We start from the raw sequence: 17,598 nt of genomic DNA, 5'->3' as shown, positions 1-17,598 counted from the left end.
TGTTGGGCAGATGGATGGGCCAGAGGCTGATCAGTAAAGGGCAGAGAGCTCCACTCCGACTCAGACGGCAGCAAGGTGGAGGTGGGGACCGGTATGGGCTGGTATCATCAAAGATGAACTTGTGGGACCTTTTCGGGTTGAGGATAGAGTGAAGCTCAACTCCCAGACCTACTGCCAGTTTCTGGAAGACAACTTCTTCAAGCAGTGGTACAGGAAGAAGTCGATATCGTTCAAGAAAAACATGATTTTCATGCAGGACAATGCTCCATCACATGCATCCAACTACTCCACAGCGTGGCTGGCCAGTAAAGGTCTAAAAGATGAAAAAATAATGACATGGCCCCCTTGTTCACCTGATCTGAACCCCATAGAGAACCTGTGGTCCCTCATAAAATGTGAGATCTACATGGAGGGATAACAGTACACTTCTCGAAACAGTGTCTGGGAGGCTGTGGTGGCTGCTGCATGCAATGTTGATCGTAAACAGATCAAGCAATGACAGAATCTATGGATGGTCGGCTGCTGAGTGTTATCATAAAGAAAGGTGGCTATATTGGTCACTATATTTTTGGGGTTTTGTTTTTGCATGTCAGAAATGTTTATTTCTAATTTTTGTGCAGTTATATTGGTTTACCTGGTGAAAATAAACAAGTGAGATGGGAATAGATTTGGTTTTTATTAAGTTGCCTAATAATTCTGCACAGTATTAGTTACCTGTAATAACAGATATCCTCCTAAGATAGCCAAATCTAAAAAAAACCCCTCCAACTTCCAAAAATATTAAGCTTTGATATTTATGAGTCTTTTGGGTTGATTGAGAACATAAAAACAACCTCCACTTCAAAAATATTATGTATTGCAAAGTGTGCACAGTACCAACATTCCAAGCTGTACTATTGAAAAAATAAGATTTTTGGCAAAAAATTGCAATTTTTCGAGCCACCCCGCCAACGTCACGGCAAATCTCCTGGGGCAGTCCTAACACTAAAATATTTTTATTTAAAGTGTGCCATGTGGCCTCACATATGCAAAATTAGGACTGCACAGCACGTACCTTGTGCTTTTCAGTCACCGTCTCCATGACTGATTCATGGTTGTGGGCGGGACAGGCCCGAGCACATGCTGCTTAGAATAAATAGCCAGTGGACGGGGTTGGATGGCCAGTGTGAACAGCCACCAACCGCCAAAAATCAGGACAGATGGAAAAATAATAAACATGAGGTGCACTGCAAGATGAGAATCAACTGGGACCCTATATAACAAGAAAAAACAGCATAAAAACAACCTCCACTTCAAAAATATTATGTATTGCAAAGTGTGCACAGTACCAACATTCCAAGCTGTACTATTGAAAAAATGAGATTTTTGGCAAAAAAAGCACAAGGTACGTGCTGTGCAGTCCTAATTTTGCATATGTGAGGCCACATGGCACACTTTAAATAAAAATATTTTAGTGTTAGGACTGCCCCAGGAGATTTGCCGTGACGTTGGCGGGGTGGCTCGAAAAATTGCAATTTTTTGCCAAAAATCTCATTTTTTCAATAGTACAGCTTGGAATGTTGGTACTGTGCACACTTTGCAATACATAATATTTTTGAAGTGGAGGTTGTTTTTATGCTGTTTTTTCTTGTTATATAGGGTCCCAGTTGATTCTCATCTTGCAGTGCACCTCATGTTTATTATTTTTCCATCTGTCCTGATTTTTGGCGGTTGGTGGCTGTTCACACTGGCCATCCAACCCCGTCCACTGGCTATTTATTCTAAGCAGCATGTGCTCGGGCCTGTCCCGCCCACAACCATGAATCAGTCATGGAGACGGTGACTGAAAAGCACAAGGTACGTGCTGTGCAGTCCTAATTTTGCATATGTGAGGCCACATGGCACACTTTAAATAAAAATATTTTAGTGTTAGGACTGCCCCAGGAGATTTGCCGTGACGTTGGCGGGGTGGCTCGAAAAATTGCAATTTTTTGCCAAAAATCTCATTTTTTCAATAGTACAGCTTGGAATGTTGGTACTGTGCACACTTTGCAATACATAATATTTTTGAAGTGGAGGTTGTTTTTATGCTGTTTTTTCTTGTTATATAGGGTCCCTGATTGAGAACATAGTTGCTGATCAATAATAAAAAAATCCTCTAAAATACAACTTGCCTAATAATTCTGCACATAGTGTATACTGGCCTGTCGAGGTGGATTTACCTAGACTTACTGGCAGTTGTTATATTATTGTTGTGAATGGTTGTGGTGTTAGCCCTTATTATCCTTTTGTTGCTGCCTTCTCTTGCTTTTCTCTTTAGTTTCTTACTGTTTATTCCTCAGAGTGTGCAGTGTGACTGAGTTTCGGTTATTCCTGTCTGTCTTATCTGTGCTCCATCACACTCCTGCCTCTTCCTTCCCTGACTGGCAGGGAGAACAAATTTGCTGTACTCAGGGGTATAGTAAGGCACGGGACTCCAGCATCTCCACCATTAGGGGTAATCCGGAGGACAGGTATAGTCATCATCATAGGAGCCACTTGTCCCTGGTTGTCCCTGCAGTCCCATCACAGACTTTAAGGTCTGCATACCCAGCGGGATGCCTTCAGACAATCGTCCTCAGCGGTACTTGGCTCAAGACCGCGGAGGACATTGATTGGCTCATTGATTGGCTGGAGGTGTTACAAGGGTGTAACCTGAATGTTCATTCTCTATTTTAAAAACCGTTACATTATACCACTGCACCATCCATACTTACAAGACCTACATACAGGATCTAGTCTATTTGGTAAGTTATCATATGATTTAAAAGGAAACTTCACACTATAACAATGAAATCCTCTCAGTCTTCCTCTTTTCCCGAAAAATATACTAAATTTCTTTGTAAAAATTGTACTATTTGAAATTACCCAACAAATTAGTAGAAAAATATCTAACCTCAATTTGTTTTGTGCTAATAAAACTTGTAATTTTGCCTTTAATATTTACTTACAATCATTGACATTCTATGATAAATATTTTGGGCTTGAGACTAATTTTTGGGCTATTGTAAAAATTTATTTGGACTTTAGTGCTTGTATTTTACATTTGGGATCTATTTAGGGTTTTTTTGGGTCCAATTTTGGTTACTAATAATCTCTAATCTCTTCTGTCTGACCTCCAGGTGGGTATCAGACAGCAGTATGAGCTAGGGAAATATCTAAGGGTGAGATACGAACATTTTCTCAGCCCATCATATAGAAAAGAGGAGGTAAGTGGCACTAATGGAATTATTTTTTTTTTAGAATATTATTTTTTTATTTTTAATATACAGTATTTTGATATACACTTTTTATTTATTTAATATTTTTTTTTATTCTAAAAATATATATCAAATATATTAATAATAATAAATAATAATATAATTAATATAATGTGATTTAAAATATATAAATAACAATAATTATAATATATTTATGTTTAATGTAATATTTATATTATATTTAAAAGTATATTATAACAAAAAACAAATATATAATTAATAATTAATAACTATATATTAAAATAATATAATTAATATAATAGAATATAATTAATATAATCTAAAACATATATAAATAATAATAAAAATAATATATTTTATTTAATATTATTTATATTATATATAAAAGTATATTGTAATAAAAAATATATAAAATATATGCTAATAATTAAGATAATAAAATATAATTAATATCATATATAAAACATATATAAATAATAATAAAATAATATTATTTTATTATTTTAATTTTATATAAAATTATATTATACTAAAAAATATATATCAAATATATAATTGAATAATAATAGAGATAATATAATAATAATAATTTATAAAATAATACATATATTATTAATTTAATATAACAAAAATATACATCATAATAAAAATTCTATATATTTATATTATTTATACTGTATATTAATGTATATTAATGTATATTACAATAATATATATAAAATATGAAATATATTATAATTAACGAATATAATAAATAATTAATATAATATAGAAGACACACACATATATATATATATATATACATATAAATAAATATATATACACACATAAATAAAATAAAATATATAAAGAAATATACATAAAATATATATTTATTTAATAATATTTTTATTATTGGTTATTAATTTAATATATTTATTCAATATTATGTATATTATATATAAAAGTATAGTATAATAAAAAATATAAAATTATTGTTATTAATAATAACAAAAATGATAATTATAATAATAAATATACATTAATAATATAATTAATATAATATAACAAATATATAAATCATAATAAAAATAACATATTTTGATATTTTTTATTTAATATTATTTGTTATATTTATATAACATAATAAAATAATGATGATAATATATTTATATAACATAATAATAATACATTATTAATAATAATATAATATAATAAATAATACAAATATATAATAAAATGTATATAATAATGAATTATTATTATTTATATTTTTTACATATTTTTTATTATTTAATATATAATAAAAATAATATTAAATCAAAATATATAAAAATATATATTTTTGTTATTTATTTTTTTATATATTTTTATTATAATATACTTTTATTTTTATAAAAAGCACCATTCACTTGGATGAACTGAAGCTGTAATACCAGATGTTGCCCATAGACAGAGGTGGCACTGTACTTGGAAAAAAGATTCATATTTCACATCTCAGAGGAAGCGAACATATTACAATTGTCTTTTCATATCTTTTATACAGTTCCCATAAAGTAAATGTAGCCTCTCGGGTTCATTACCCTGAAATACAGTACATGTTATCTTAATACGACCTGAAGTGAACTGGAGTCTATGGTGTGAAGTCAGGTATGTCTAGGCCCAACTCCAAAATGTCTGCTGCCTGTCGGCACGGTTTCTTTAGGTCACTGGTTTAACTCTTAACCTTCTGCTAGATATATTGCAGTGAGGGTGTAAATATCTCGTCACAAGCTACACTAAAGAGGCATACTTACTACTATTATTAGTGAATATATTCCCCTATTTTACAATTAATAATCCCCTTCCTGAAAAATTGTAGTTATTAAAGGGGTCTCCCAGTTCTATAAAGTTGATGATGTAATTTTTTTTATCTAGTACTCTCCCCATGCTTATTCCATTTGCCTCCTTGTTTTTTTTTTATACATAGGGCCAGTGTTAGGGGTGGGCACATTGGGCAACTGCCTGCCCAGGACCACCACCTTCTGAGGGACCCCCAGCCTTTTCAAGGACAAATTGCATTGTGGCGTTTGGATGTGGAGAAATGTCAGATTCTTGCATTCTGCCTTCTAACCTCTCTGAGGTCTGTAATCAGCGCAGGGTGACTTGGGCATCAACTCACAGACCAGTAGTTCCTAGGCAGTCTAGCAAGAGTTAATTTTTGTTATGCTGCTTGTTAATGTCCTTTAGTCACATGCTGTGGGAGAACCAGTCACATTCACTCCCCTCTTATATATGCTGGCTGGACTTTTTCATTAGTGCCAGCTATAGCTTTTCTATGCTGGATTGGAAAGGTGGATTCATCCAGACTGGTTATATTATTATAGTGAGCGGTTGTGATGTTAGCCCTTGTTGTCCTTTTGTTGCTGTCTTACTTCACTTGCTTTTGTCTTTAGTTTCTTATTGTTTATTCCTGAGAGTCTGTAGTTTCCAAAGTTTAACACTGCAGAAGGACCTTTGGTGACATCACGGTCATATGACAATGATGTCACCAAAGGTCCTTAACAAAGTGTGAGTCCAGGCCTGCACAACATGTGGCACGCAGGAACCTGGAGACGCCGCTCCTTTCTTTTTATGGTCAAATCTCGTATTTGCGACTTTAAGCAATGCATTTTAGGAAGGAAGGAAAGTTGGAGGACATACTGCTGGCAATCAGCTAGCCCAGTAAATTTCCCCTGCTCTTAAGACAACTTCAAGCAATGGATCTTGTAGCTGGGGCGGCATAAAACTACAAAGAAGGCAAGTGTTCAGCCAACATGGGCGTTTTTATGGAACATGTGTAGTATGTTCTGTCACTTTACGCCAATAGCATACGTCTGGGGAAAATTGGGATCATGCATGTTTGATTTCGATATGTCTGATCCTTTCTCCCTATTGTAGATTAAACAATACCAAATGAGTCTGTCAGGGGCTTATTCCCCTCTAGCCATTGAAAAAACATGCATGATGGGCTAAATGTGCATTTAGGCTATGTGCACACGTTGCGTTTTTTTCAGCGCGGAAAAAAACGCACCCTCTGGCAGAGGGGAGAATTGTAAACAATGCGTTTTGGGAAAAAACGCATCAAAAACGCATGCGTTTTTCGTGCGTTTTTCATGCGTTTTCCATGCGTTTTCTTCAGGTGCGTTTTTGACCACATGATCCAGTGACAGTGCCACAGTACATCCAGTACACAGTGCCAGCCTTCCTGCAGAGATGTGAGTGTTGTCCACGGGAGAACGCAGCTGCCCATGACCACGATTTGGGTTCAGGCTGCTGTAGACTTGCTCTATGCTACCTGCAGAGAACACTCATCACCGCAGCATAAATTGACATGCTGAGGCTCGGGAAGCTGCACCACAGGTCGGTTTATGCTGCGGAGAAGAGAAGCCCAGTGGGCACGGGATTTCTAAAATTCCTTCCACTGTGCTTCTACTGCACAACACAGCGTTATGGACGCAGGGAAAACACTCTGCGCCCATAATGCTGCAAACCCTGATTGTGGGCACACGGCCAAAAATGTGTTAATGGATGTCAAACATATATATAACGTCCCACCACCCCTGCATATTCTAAGCTGGCGCCCTTTAGTGCCTTTCATGTGGCACTAAAGGGTGCCTAGCCTTGTATTTAGCCCCAAAATAAAATAATTAATATAAATGACGTGGGGTCCCCCCTATTTTTGATAGCCAGTCAGGGTAAAGCAGACAGCTGTAGCCTGCAAACCACAGCTGACAGCTTCATCTTGTCTGGTGATCAATTTGAAGGGCTCCCCAAGCTGCTTTTTTTTTTATTTATAAATAATTAAAAAAAAACAAAAAAACGTGGGGTCCCCCCCAAATTAGATCTCCAGCCAAGGTGAAGCTGACAGCTGGGGTCTGGTATTCTCAGGGTGGGAAGAGCCATGGTTTTTGGACTCTTCCCAGGCTAAAAATAGCAGGCCGCAACCACCCCAGAAGTGGCGCATCCATTAGATGCGCCAATCCTGGCGCTTCGCCCCAGCTCATCCCGCGCCCTGGTGCGGTGGCAAACGGGGTAATAAATGGGGTTGATACCAGATGTGTAATGTCACCTGGCATCAAGCCCAGCAATTAGTGATGTCACGGCGTCTATTTGATACCAGACATAACTAATTGACAGTAATAGCAAAAAAAATTGACAACCAAAAAAAATTTATTTGAAAAAACACTCCCCAAAAACATTCCCTCTTTGACCAATTTATTGAAAAGAAAAAAAATTGGGTCCGCAGTATCCATTTTTGACGTCCCACGTCGCCTCTGGACCTTCTAGAATATGGGGGGCACGCTCAGGGAATGTGTCCCCCATTTTCTAGTAGTGCAGACCCTCCATTTGGGGAGAGTGGGTGCAAAGACTCTGCACCCACTCTCCCCGGGTCACAGCTGCACAGTGCCGAGCAGCAGCAGCCAGTGCAGCTCACACTGAACACAGGAAGCTGTCAGCTGCTCGGCACATGTGACCGGCTCGCACTGTGAAGGAGGGGGCCGCGGGGGATCAGCGCTGTGACAGGTACGGGGGTTACCGGGGGACACCGGAGGACACCGGGGGGAATAGGGGGTGACCTGGCAGGGCCTGGGGAGCAGTTTTCTGTCGCATGTGTTATTGCACATGCGACAGAAACAGAGCAGTAGGGCGGCCGGTGCGCTGCTGTGCGCGCGGCCATGTTGGATTTTCGGGAGGGGGGTCGGGGGTCGGGGCGGGCACTTTGGCGACACCGGGGGCTTTCCTGAACTTTGCCAGGATGTGAGGTCAACAGGAAACCTCTTGACCTCACTTCCAGGTAAATGCCTGCGTTCTGGCATGCCGATTAAGCCCACGGACCGCAACAAAAAAGCAGCTCACTGCGGTGTAGCAGCGTTCTGACCCGCATCATTGATTTCAATGGGGGGAGAATGCAGCCACAACGCACAAAAGAAGTGACATGCTGCTTTTCTTTCCGCACCGATTTTTGGCATCCAAAACGCTGCGTTTAGAAACGCAGTGTGTGCACTGATTTTACGGCTTTCTCATACACTTTGCTGGGAAAGCTGAACGCATGCAATTTGCCACTGAAACGCTGCGGCCCTAAACGCAGCGTTTCCGCGGTAAAAAACGCAACGTGTGCACTCAGCCTTATAGAGGGGAGTTGGGAGGAATACAGTCTAAAGTTTTTGGGCAGCTCTAGGCCATGTTCAGATGTGGTGGATTCTACATTGAAAATTCAATACAAAGTTATTACACTCCTGTCTTGGGTCTGCGCTCTGCTCCTTTTCCCCCGATCCACTAAATGTTCTGGTGCTCCACATCGGGCTTTGCAACTAGCCCGGCTCTAATGTATTGAGGTTTCTACTTTCTAGGCCTATATAAAGCTTCTCAAGACTCACACCTGTGTCTTGGTATTGAGCCTTTTAGTTTGTGCACAACTACCTGTCTGCAGCCTCCAGGATGGCACTGTCTGCCTGTGACGTTCAGTACCTCTGCAATCTGTCTGCCTGTTGCTTCTGTAACTCTGCTAATGGTCTCCTGTTTGCCTGTGGCTTCCAGTACCTCTGCAACGTGTCTGTGGTCTCCAGGATGTCTCCAGGCTGCCTGCAGCTTCTAGTACTTGTGCAACTTGTCTGCAGTCTCCAGGAGTTCTTCTGTCTGTCTGCGGCTTCCAGTACCTCTGCAACCTGTCTGCATCCTCCAGGACATCTCCTGTCTGCCTGTGGCTTCCAGTACCTCTTCAACTTGTCTGCAGTCTCCAGGATGTCTCTTGTCTTCCAGTGGCTTCCACTGCCTCTGCAGCCTGTTTGCAATCTCGAGGATGTGTCCTGTCTGCCTGTGGCTTCCAGTACCTCTGCAGCCTGTTTGCAGTCTCCAAGACGTATCCTTTCTGTCTGCGGCTTCCAGTATCTGTGCAACTTATCAACAGTATCCAGGACATCTCCTGTCTGCCTGTTGCTTCCATTGCCTCTGCAACCTACTTGCTATCTCCAGGACGTCTCCTAGCTACCTGCAGCTTCCAGTACCTCTGCAACCTGTCTGCAGTCTCTAAGATGTCTCCTGGCTGCCTGCAGCTACCTGTGTGTGGCTTCTGTACCTCTGCTAACGGTCCCCTATCTGCCTGTGGTTTCCAGTCCCTCTGTTATATCTGTGTCCTGCGTTCCTCATCCATCTACTGCACCTACGCCCATATGCCCTTGGGCTTTGAGGATCCACCTCACCTAATGAGCCAGACAAAATTAGAAATGCATGTGATTGCAAACCCCCCCATCAAAAAAAAATATCTGCGCGCATTTTAGGGCATGCATATTTTCAAACCTGAGTCTCTCATTCATATGTGTCAAGTCCATACAAGATCTTATAGTCCAACGCTACATCTGCAATTTCCCATCAGCTCTTGTAATGCAAACTCATGGTATAGTGTACATGTGGCGCCCCTGAGGCTTCCGTCGCCACAGAGACATTGCACCCCAGTCAGAGGTGTGATGTCCCATCCTGGGTAAGGAAAGGGGTACATGCCAGTTCACAGGTAAAACTGCACTACACCCATTGCTAGGCACACACTGGGACCAGGGACAGTGGCAGCAACCCTCCCATGCTGCATGCTGGGAGGGGTCGTAAGACCCATCCCTGCTCCCATAGGGTGGTAGCTTAGCAACCGGGGGGTGGGAAGAGCCAGCCGAGTGTAGAGCAGAGAGGAAGGTCAGAGTTTTAGTTTACCTCAGAGAGTGAGAGAGTGAGGAGACAGCATGTAGCTGTGAAAGAGAAAGGAGCTCTGTGAGTTCAGAGTGTCCGCGACAGAGAAAGAAAGCAACAGAGAAGGAGAGAAACAGAGAGTAGAAGAAGAGCTCTAGTCAGGCAGGAGCTAAAGAAAGAAGAAAGTGACGCTTCCTGGTGAAGACCCTGGGACTTGGAGGGTCCAGGTGACACCAAGCAGGGAACGAAGGGATTCCAGGGCCACAGATAGCTTCAGAGCTGGTGGCCAGTGAAGTCAGCTGAGAAAGGACACAATTAGAGGGGTGCACTGGCATTTACCCCCAGATCTACCCGGGATCGGCGGAGGTCCCTGACGGTGGTCCCAGCAGTCTAAAGGCTCCTGCCGGCCATAACCAAGAACTGTGAGTAAAGACCTTGAAACTGCACCCTCTGGTGTCGACTCCCTTACTATGCACCGTGTTTTCCACACAACACCATAGACTCTCACGAGCACCAACTGTGTCCCCGGGGCACCGCTCCACCTGTGGGGAGCAGTACCACCATTGCTGCCATATCATCACCCCGGAGGCCTTACACAGCAGCGGCGGCTTAATAGCCGCCTACCACAGGTGGCGTCACGAACACAAACCCCAACTCACCAGCCATATTTAACTGACACCCACCAGGGCCACGGAGTCGGGCCCCGCCACCACTGACGACCCCCGGACTAGTCCGGCCCGGCACCGGGTGACCCACAGCCCTGGGGTGGGCGAGTCAACTTTTGGTGTCACGAACAGGATTTCGTGCCCGGTCCCACCAGGTACTGTGTGCCCGAAGAAACTGTGCTGAAGAGACTTTCCCTGTTTGAAAACCGCCGCCATTAGCCTGGCTGAGCGCGGGAAGAAGAGGGGCGTGCCTGCAGGAAAGAGCGCGAAAATAAGCCCCGCCCCCTCCCTGCTCGGAGGAGGATTGAGAAATGGTGCTTTGAAAAGAAAATTTACTGCTCGACAGTTGAGCTTGCTGCCTAGAGAAAGGAGAAGTCGACTTACCGGCCGGAGAACGAGGATCACGAAAAGACCAAGGGGGAGCGGATGTCTGCGTTCAGCCCTGTCGGCGGCATGGCGGGACTCCGAAGTGGAAGAGGCGGAGTGGCCTTTGATGTGGAGGATCGCGGCCCGAGTGAGCTCCCCGCGGGAACCGCTGCCTGGTTGGAGCGGGAGCTGGGTCGATTCTGCGTCCGGGTGAGAGCACAGACACTGCAGCAGGTGCTCGACTGGAAGGCGGAAGTCCGGAGGATGGTCACCGCGGAGTGGGCCCAGGAACAGAGGGCCGCCGCAGCAGCCGTGTCGCGTGAAGATAAAGCCACGCAGACCCCCACGGCATCCCTCCTCAGCTGGGAGCCAGGACCCGACAGCACCGTGACGAGTGAGCCCTGTGAAGCACCACACCGTGATCAAGAGGTACCGTGTACGCTGCCCCCGCCACCGTTTCCGCTGGAGGTTCACAGCCCGGGGATGTATTGTGCCTGGAAAAGAAGTCCGGTGTCCTGTACGACATTGGCACAGTACGGTCCCCTGCAATGGTAACCGCATCCGTAAGTTAACCCCTGAAGTTAAACGTTCGAGTTGAAAGTTTTAAAGGACCTGCTCCAGAAATAATGCCTCCTGCCTTTGTTGAACGTCCCTAAGTTCTCCAGGAGACGCCACCCAGCACAAGAGGTGGAAGGAGGAGGACCTTGTCTGACTTGTTGACCGTCGCTGGGTCGGAGTCCCAGTGGGCGCCATCAAGGGTCGGAGCCCCTGGTGGAGGACGACAAGGAGTTAATGGGGTCAGGACAGTACATAGCCCCTGAATTTCTGCCCATTGTTCTTTTCGAAGATGACACCCTATTCCTGAATCCTTGTCCCCTGTTCTTTTTGAAGATGACCCCCCCTGTTTATGTGTTACCGGGCCACTGGACTGGAATGTGGTCCCCGGTGAATGTGTTATTTATGTGCCTCCCATAAAGGGATGTAATGTCCTAAAGTTTTAATGTTTTATGCATAACAAAATTTTGTAGTTTCTTCCATTGTTTTTGTTGTTTCAGCCCGAGGACGTGCTGGGATTCGCTGTGGGGGAGTGTGGCGCCCCTGAGGCTTCCGTCGCCACAGAGACATTGCACCCCAGTCAGAGGTGTGATGTCCCATCCTGGGTAAGGAAAGGGGTACATGCCAGTTCACAGGTAAAACTGCACTACACCCATTGCTAGGCACACACTGGGACCAGGGACAGTGGCAGCAACCCTCCCATGCTGCATGCTGGGAGGGGTCGTAAGACCCATCCCTGCTCCCATAGGGTGGTAGCTTAGCAACCGGGGGGTGGGAAGAGCCAGCCGAGTGTAGAGCAGAGAGGAAGGTGAGAGTTTCAGTTTACCTCAGAGAGTGAGAGAGTGAGGAGACAGCATGTAGCTGTGAAAGAGAAAGGAGCTCTGTGAGTTCAGAGTGTCCGCAACAGAGAAAGAAAGCAACAGAGAAGGAGAGAAACAGAGAGTAGAAGAAGAGCTCTAGTCAGGCAGGAGCTAAAGAAAGAAGAAAGTGACGCTTCCTGGTGAAGACCCTGGGACTCAGAGGGTCCAGGTGACACCAAGCAGGGAACGAAGGGATTCCAGGGCCACAGATAGCTTCAGAGCTGGTGGCCAGTGAAGTCAGCTGAGAAAGGACACAATTAGAGGGGTGCACTGGCATTTACCCCCAGATCTACCCGGGATCGGTGGAGGTCCCTGACGGTGGTCCCAGCAGTCTAAAGGCTCCTGCCGGCCATAACCAAGAACTGTGAGTAAAGACCTTGAAACTGCACCCTCTGGTGTCGACTCCCTTACTATGCACCGTGTTTTCCACACAACACCATAGACTCTCACGAGCACCAACAGTGTCCCCGGGGCACCGCTCCACCTGTGGGGAGCAGTACCACCATTGCTGCCATATCATCACCCCGGAGGCCTTACACAGCAGCGGCGGCTTAATAGCCGCCTACCACAGGTGGCATCACGAACACAACCCCAAGTCACCAGCCATATTTAACTGACACCCACCAGGGCCACGGAGTCGGGCCCCGCCACCACTGACGACCCCCGGACTAGTCCGGCCCGGCACCGGGTGTCCCATAGCCCTGGGGTGGGCGAGTCATACATCTCACATTGCAAAACATGGGAGCAGATATTGGGCCAGTCAGGAATGGTGGGGACTTTCAGCTCTGAAGCCCGGGCCTATTGCAGGATTACATGGGTGCATCCACTCTGCCAATGCAGGGGCCACTTTCACCCCCTCTCCTATGATATTCATATATAGAGAAGTTTTGTCCGGACCGGTGGGTTCATCATCAGTTCATATAAAGTCATTACTTTGCCTAGTTCCTCCATGACTATATCACTAGGATTTGGTTTCATGATTTTTGTGCTTTGTATGTTCTAAGAAACATCTTGATGTAAGTACACAGAATTTTTGAGTAATACATTTCGAGGCATTGATGGTCTTGCACGTATCCTAGTGTCTGGGCATATGAGACCCGGTGCATTTCTCCAACACAACACCAATCCCTCACATCATAGATATAGACATGGCAAAGCACTGGCGGACACAGACGGAAAAGGGGCCCTGGGCAAGAACAGTCTATGGGTCTTTTGCAGCCCAATAATTCATCAAAATGCACAATTCCAGCAGCTTTGGAGGTAGAAATGGGCCCCCTTACCTCTTAGGCTCTGGTTGTACCAATGATATGTCCACCCTTATATATTATATATGATATGTTCATCCCTATATAGACAGTTGAAACCAGAAGTTTCCATCTGCTATCTATAAAGACACATCTTCAGGTTTTTCCCTCCTTTCTATATAAAGACACATCTGCAGGTTTTTCCGTCCTTTCTATATAAAGACACATCTGCAGGTTTTTTCCCCTCTACTCTCTATAAAGACATATCTGCAGGTTTTTTCCCTCTACTCTCTATAAAGACACATCTGCAGGTTCTTCCCTCCACTCTCTATATGGACACATCTGCAGGTTTTTTCCTCTGCTTTCTATACAGACATCTCTGCAGGTTTTCCCCTCTGCTCTCTATAAAGACACATCTGCAGGTTTCCCCTTCGCTCTCTATAAAAACACATCTGCAGGTTTTTCCCTCTGCTCTTCATAGACACATCTGCAGGTTTTTCCCTCTGCTCTCTATACAGACACATCTGCAGGTTTTCTCCTCTGCTCTCTATAAAGACACATCTGCAGGTTTCCCCTCCGCTCTCTATAAAGACACATCTGCAGGTTTTTACCACTATTGGACATGAAATCAGAATAAATCTTTCCCGTTTTAGGTCAGTTAGGAATGAAAATTATTCATATTTTCCAAATGCCAGAATAATGAGAGAGAGAATGTTATAAGACATTTTTATTCCTTTCTACAAAGTCAAAAGTTTCTCTCCATTTCATTAGTATTGGGTGCCATTGCCCTTACACTGTGTGACTTGGGTGAAACGTTTTGGATCTCCTTCCACAAGCTTCTCACAATAGTTGTTAGGAATTTGGGCCCATTCCTCCTGACAGAACGGGTGTAATTGAGCCATATTTGTAGGTCGTCTTGCTCGCTCCAGCCTTTTCAGCTTTTCCCATAGATTTTCAATAGGATTGAGATCAGGGCTTTGTGATGGCCACTCCAAAATATTGACTTTGTTGTTATCCTTAAGCCACTTTGTAACCAGTTTGGCAATAGCTTCTGGTCATTGTCCATTTGGAAGACCTATTTCTGCCCAAGCTTTAAGTTCCTGGCTGATGTCTTGAGATGTTGCTTCAGTAATAATCTTCTTTCCTCATGATGCCATCAATTTTGTGACGTGCAACAGTCCCTCCTGCAGCAAAACAACCCCACAACATGATGCTGACACCCCCGTGTTTCACATTGGGGATGGTGTTCTTAGGCTTCAAAGCTTCTCCCTTTTTCCTCCAAACATAACGATGGTCATTATGGCCAAACAGTTCAGTTTTAGTTTCGTCAGACCACAGGACATGGCTACAAAAATTAAGGTCTTTGTTCCTTTGTGCTTTTGCAAACATTAATCTGGGTTTTTTTATGTTACTTTTGGAGTAAGGTATATACCTGAGGAAAGCAACAGAGACTTTGCTGAAACGCGTTGTATAAAACAGGAGTTTACCCTTTTTATTAATACTAATAATAAAACAAATTATCCACAAAGCTGGCAGCCCATTCATTAGCGCTCAACCAGACCGAAATTCTAATTCACTAGGTCCTTTACTAATAAACCTATCAGAAGCTTCCAGTCATGACATCATCATACGGGCTGTCCCATATTGTTTAAAGGCATAGTACTCTTAGGGGTACTTTACACGCTGCGACATTGTTATCGATTGCTAGCGATGTCGAGCGCAATAGCTCCCGCCCCCGTCATTGGTGCAACATTTGGTGATCACTGCCGTAGCGACATTGTCGCTACGGCAGCGTCACACGCACATACCTTGTCATCACACGCACATACCTTGTCAGTGACGTCGCTATGACTGCCGAACAATCCCTCCTTCAAGGGGGAGGTGCGTTCGGCGTCACTGCGGCGTCACTAAGCGGCTGGCCAATAGAAGCGGAGGGGCGGAGATGAGCGGGACGTAACATGCCGCCCACCTCCTTCCTTCTGCATTGCCGGTGGATGGAGATAAGGAGATGTTCCTCGCTCCTGCGGTGTCACACACAGCGATGTGTGCTGCCGCAGGAACGACAAACAAAATCGTACCGGTGGCAGCAGCGATATTAAGAAAAGGAGCGACGTGTCAACAATTACTGTTTTGGAACGATTTTGCGATCGTTGATTGTCGCTCATTAGTGTCGCAACCGGCACCGGATGTGCGTCACTAACGACGTGACCCTGACGATATATCGTTAGCGATGTCGCAGCGTGTAAAGCGGCCTTTAGTGTATTTTTGACTTTGCAGAAAGAATAAAAATGCCTTAAAACATTCTCTCTCTCCCTCTCTCATCATTTTGACATTTGGCAAATATAAATAACTAGAAGGTGGCCCGATTCTACGCATCGGGTATTCTAGAATTTACGTATTGTGTAGTTCATGTATGATTTTTGTTATATATATATATAGATGTTGTTGTGTGTAGTTACCAAGTGTTTGTGTAGGCGCTGTACATGTTCTGGGTGTTGTCTGGGTGTGGCGGGGGGTGAGAGCAGTGTTGTTTGTGTGTTGCGTTGTGTGTGTTGCGTTGTTTGTGGAGCGCTGTGTGTGTGTGTTGCGCGGTTTGTGTGGGTGTGGGGTGTGTGTGTTTTGGTGGGAGGTATGTTTTGTGCAATGTGTGTGTTGTGCGGTATGTGCGTATATTTGTGTGTGCCGCGCTGTTTGTGTGTTGGGTATTGTGTGTGTGCGGCGTTGTGTGTGTGTGGGTGTCTGTGTAGGGCGGTTTTGTAGTTCCCAGTGTGTGTGTGGTGTGTTGCGCAGTGCGTGTGTGGCGGTGTGTGTGTTTTGGGGGGAGGTGTGCACCCACCATCGTGCTCCATCCCCCATGCTGCGCACCCCCCATCGTGCTCCATCCCCCTTGCTGCGCACCCCCCATCGTGTTCCATCCCCCATGCTGCGCACCCCCATCGTGCTCCATCCACCATGCTGCGCACCCCCATCGTGCTCCATCCCCCATGCTGCGCACCCCCATCGTGCTCCATCCCCCATGCTGCGCACCCCCCATCGTGCTCCATCCCCCATGCTGCGCACCCCCCATCGTGCTCCCTCCCCCATGCTGCGCAATCCCCATCGTGCTCCATCCTTCATGCTGCGCACCCCCCATCGTGCTCCATCCCCCATGCTGTGCACCCACCATCGTGGTCCACAGTCACACATCAGACAGTATACACGCACACATGTGATCGCTGTGAGGTAAATCCTGGGATATGAAGAGGAATTATGACTAGAAGTCATAACTGCTCTCATCACTCCCTGGCAGTGCCCCCCCTCCCTTCTTGTTCTCAAATGTCCAGCATCTGTGAAGGTGTCACATCCCACTTACACCTCCAACAGCCATCTCCTCTGATATGGAGATGAGATGTTGTGCGGACAATGGACACAGGATGACTCCCTGCCGTCACCCTGTAACAAGAGTTGTATCTCATTAGCAAGGCTTGGAAGTAGCCAGACAGAACGACTCCAGTAAAAAATGGTTCATATCTCGCAAGCCATATCTCCGATAAATATGGCAACCATAAAAATGGTGTTTGCGCAGGCGGACGATGCTGGCACACCTTTTTTATGGAAGGGGGAGCTTGGGAAATACCCCAGGCGTGATATCAGCCATATGGGAACTCGTAGACAGGTCATGAGTCCCCTCGTTCTGTAGCTAAATTCATAACTGTCACAATGAGAGCATTGGCGTCCGCCTACGACGCTCCCAGGCAAAGTTATGGCCCATATTCCATGTTGTGAATTTGTCCATAACTCCAGCCAGGGGTGGAGCAGTGCTCCCTGTGAGGTCACTAAGGTAGGAGGGGACCTGGATTTGCCCAGGTTGATAACCCTGCTTCGGCCATTTTCCAAGGTTCTTTCGCTGGGGGTCACGTGCAGGAAACATCTGTGGGAAGAATCCTAGAAACCTGGGTACAGCGCCCCCCTGTGGCCAGACGCACAAGGTAACTGATGTAATTGTATACCTGTT

The 17,598-nt window shown here is 44.7% G+C and overlaps 1 protein-coding gene across 2 annotated transcripts in view; it reads left to right on the top strand.

The window, feature by feature from the left end:
• Window positions 1–17,598, top strand: part of LOC142256742 (testicular acid phosphatase homolog) — a 108,368-nt gene that overhangs the window by 58,485 nt on the left and 32,285 nt on the right. Inside the window, exon 3 of one of the 2 annotated variants that reach the window (XM_075328602.1) lies at window positions 3,141–3,227. The exons of the other annotated variant lie outside the window; for it this stretch is intronic. Within the exon in view, the coding sequence (XP_075184717.1) occupies window positions 3,141–3,227 (87 nt within the window). The remainder of the gene's footprint in view (window positions 1–3,140; window positions 3,228–17,598) is intronic. 2 annotated transcript variants of the gene reach the window in all.

The sequence above is a fragment of the Anomaloglossus baeobatrachus genome, chromosome 11, assembly GCF_048569485.1.
Source record: "Anomaloglossus baeobatrachus isolate aAnoBae1 chromosome 11, aAnoBae1.hap1, whole genome shotgun sequence".
NCBI classification, from domain to species: Eukaryota; Metazoa; Chordata; class Amphibia; order Anura; family Aromobatidae; genus Anomaloglossus; species Anomaloglossus baeobatrachus.
The sequence above is the reverse complement of the archived record's forward strand: the minus strand, read 5'-3'. Positions and strand labels throughout refer to the sequence as shown.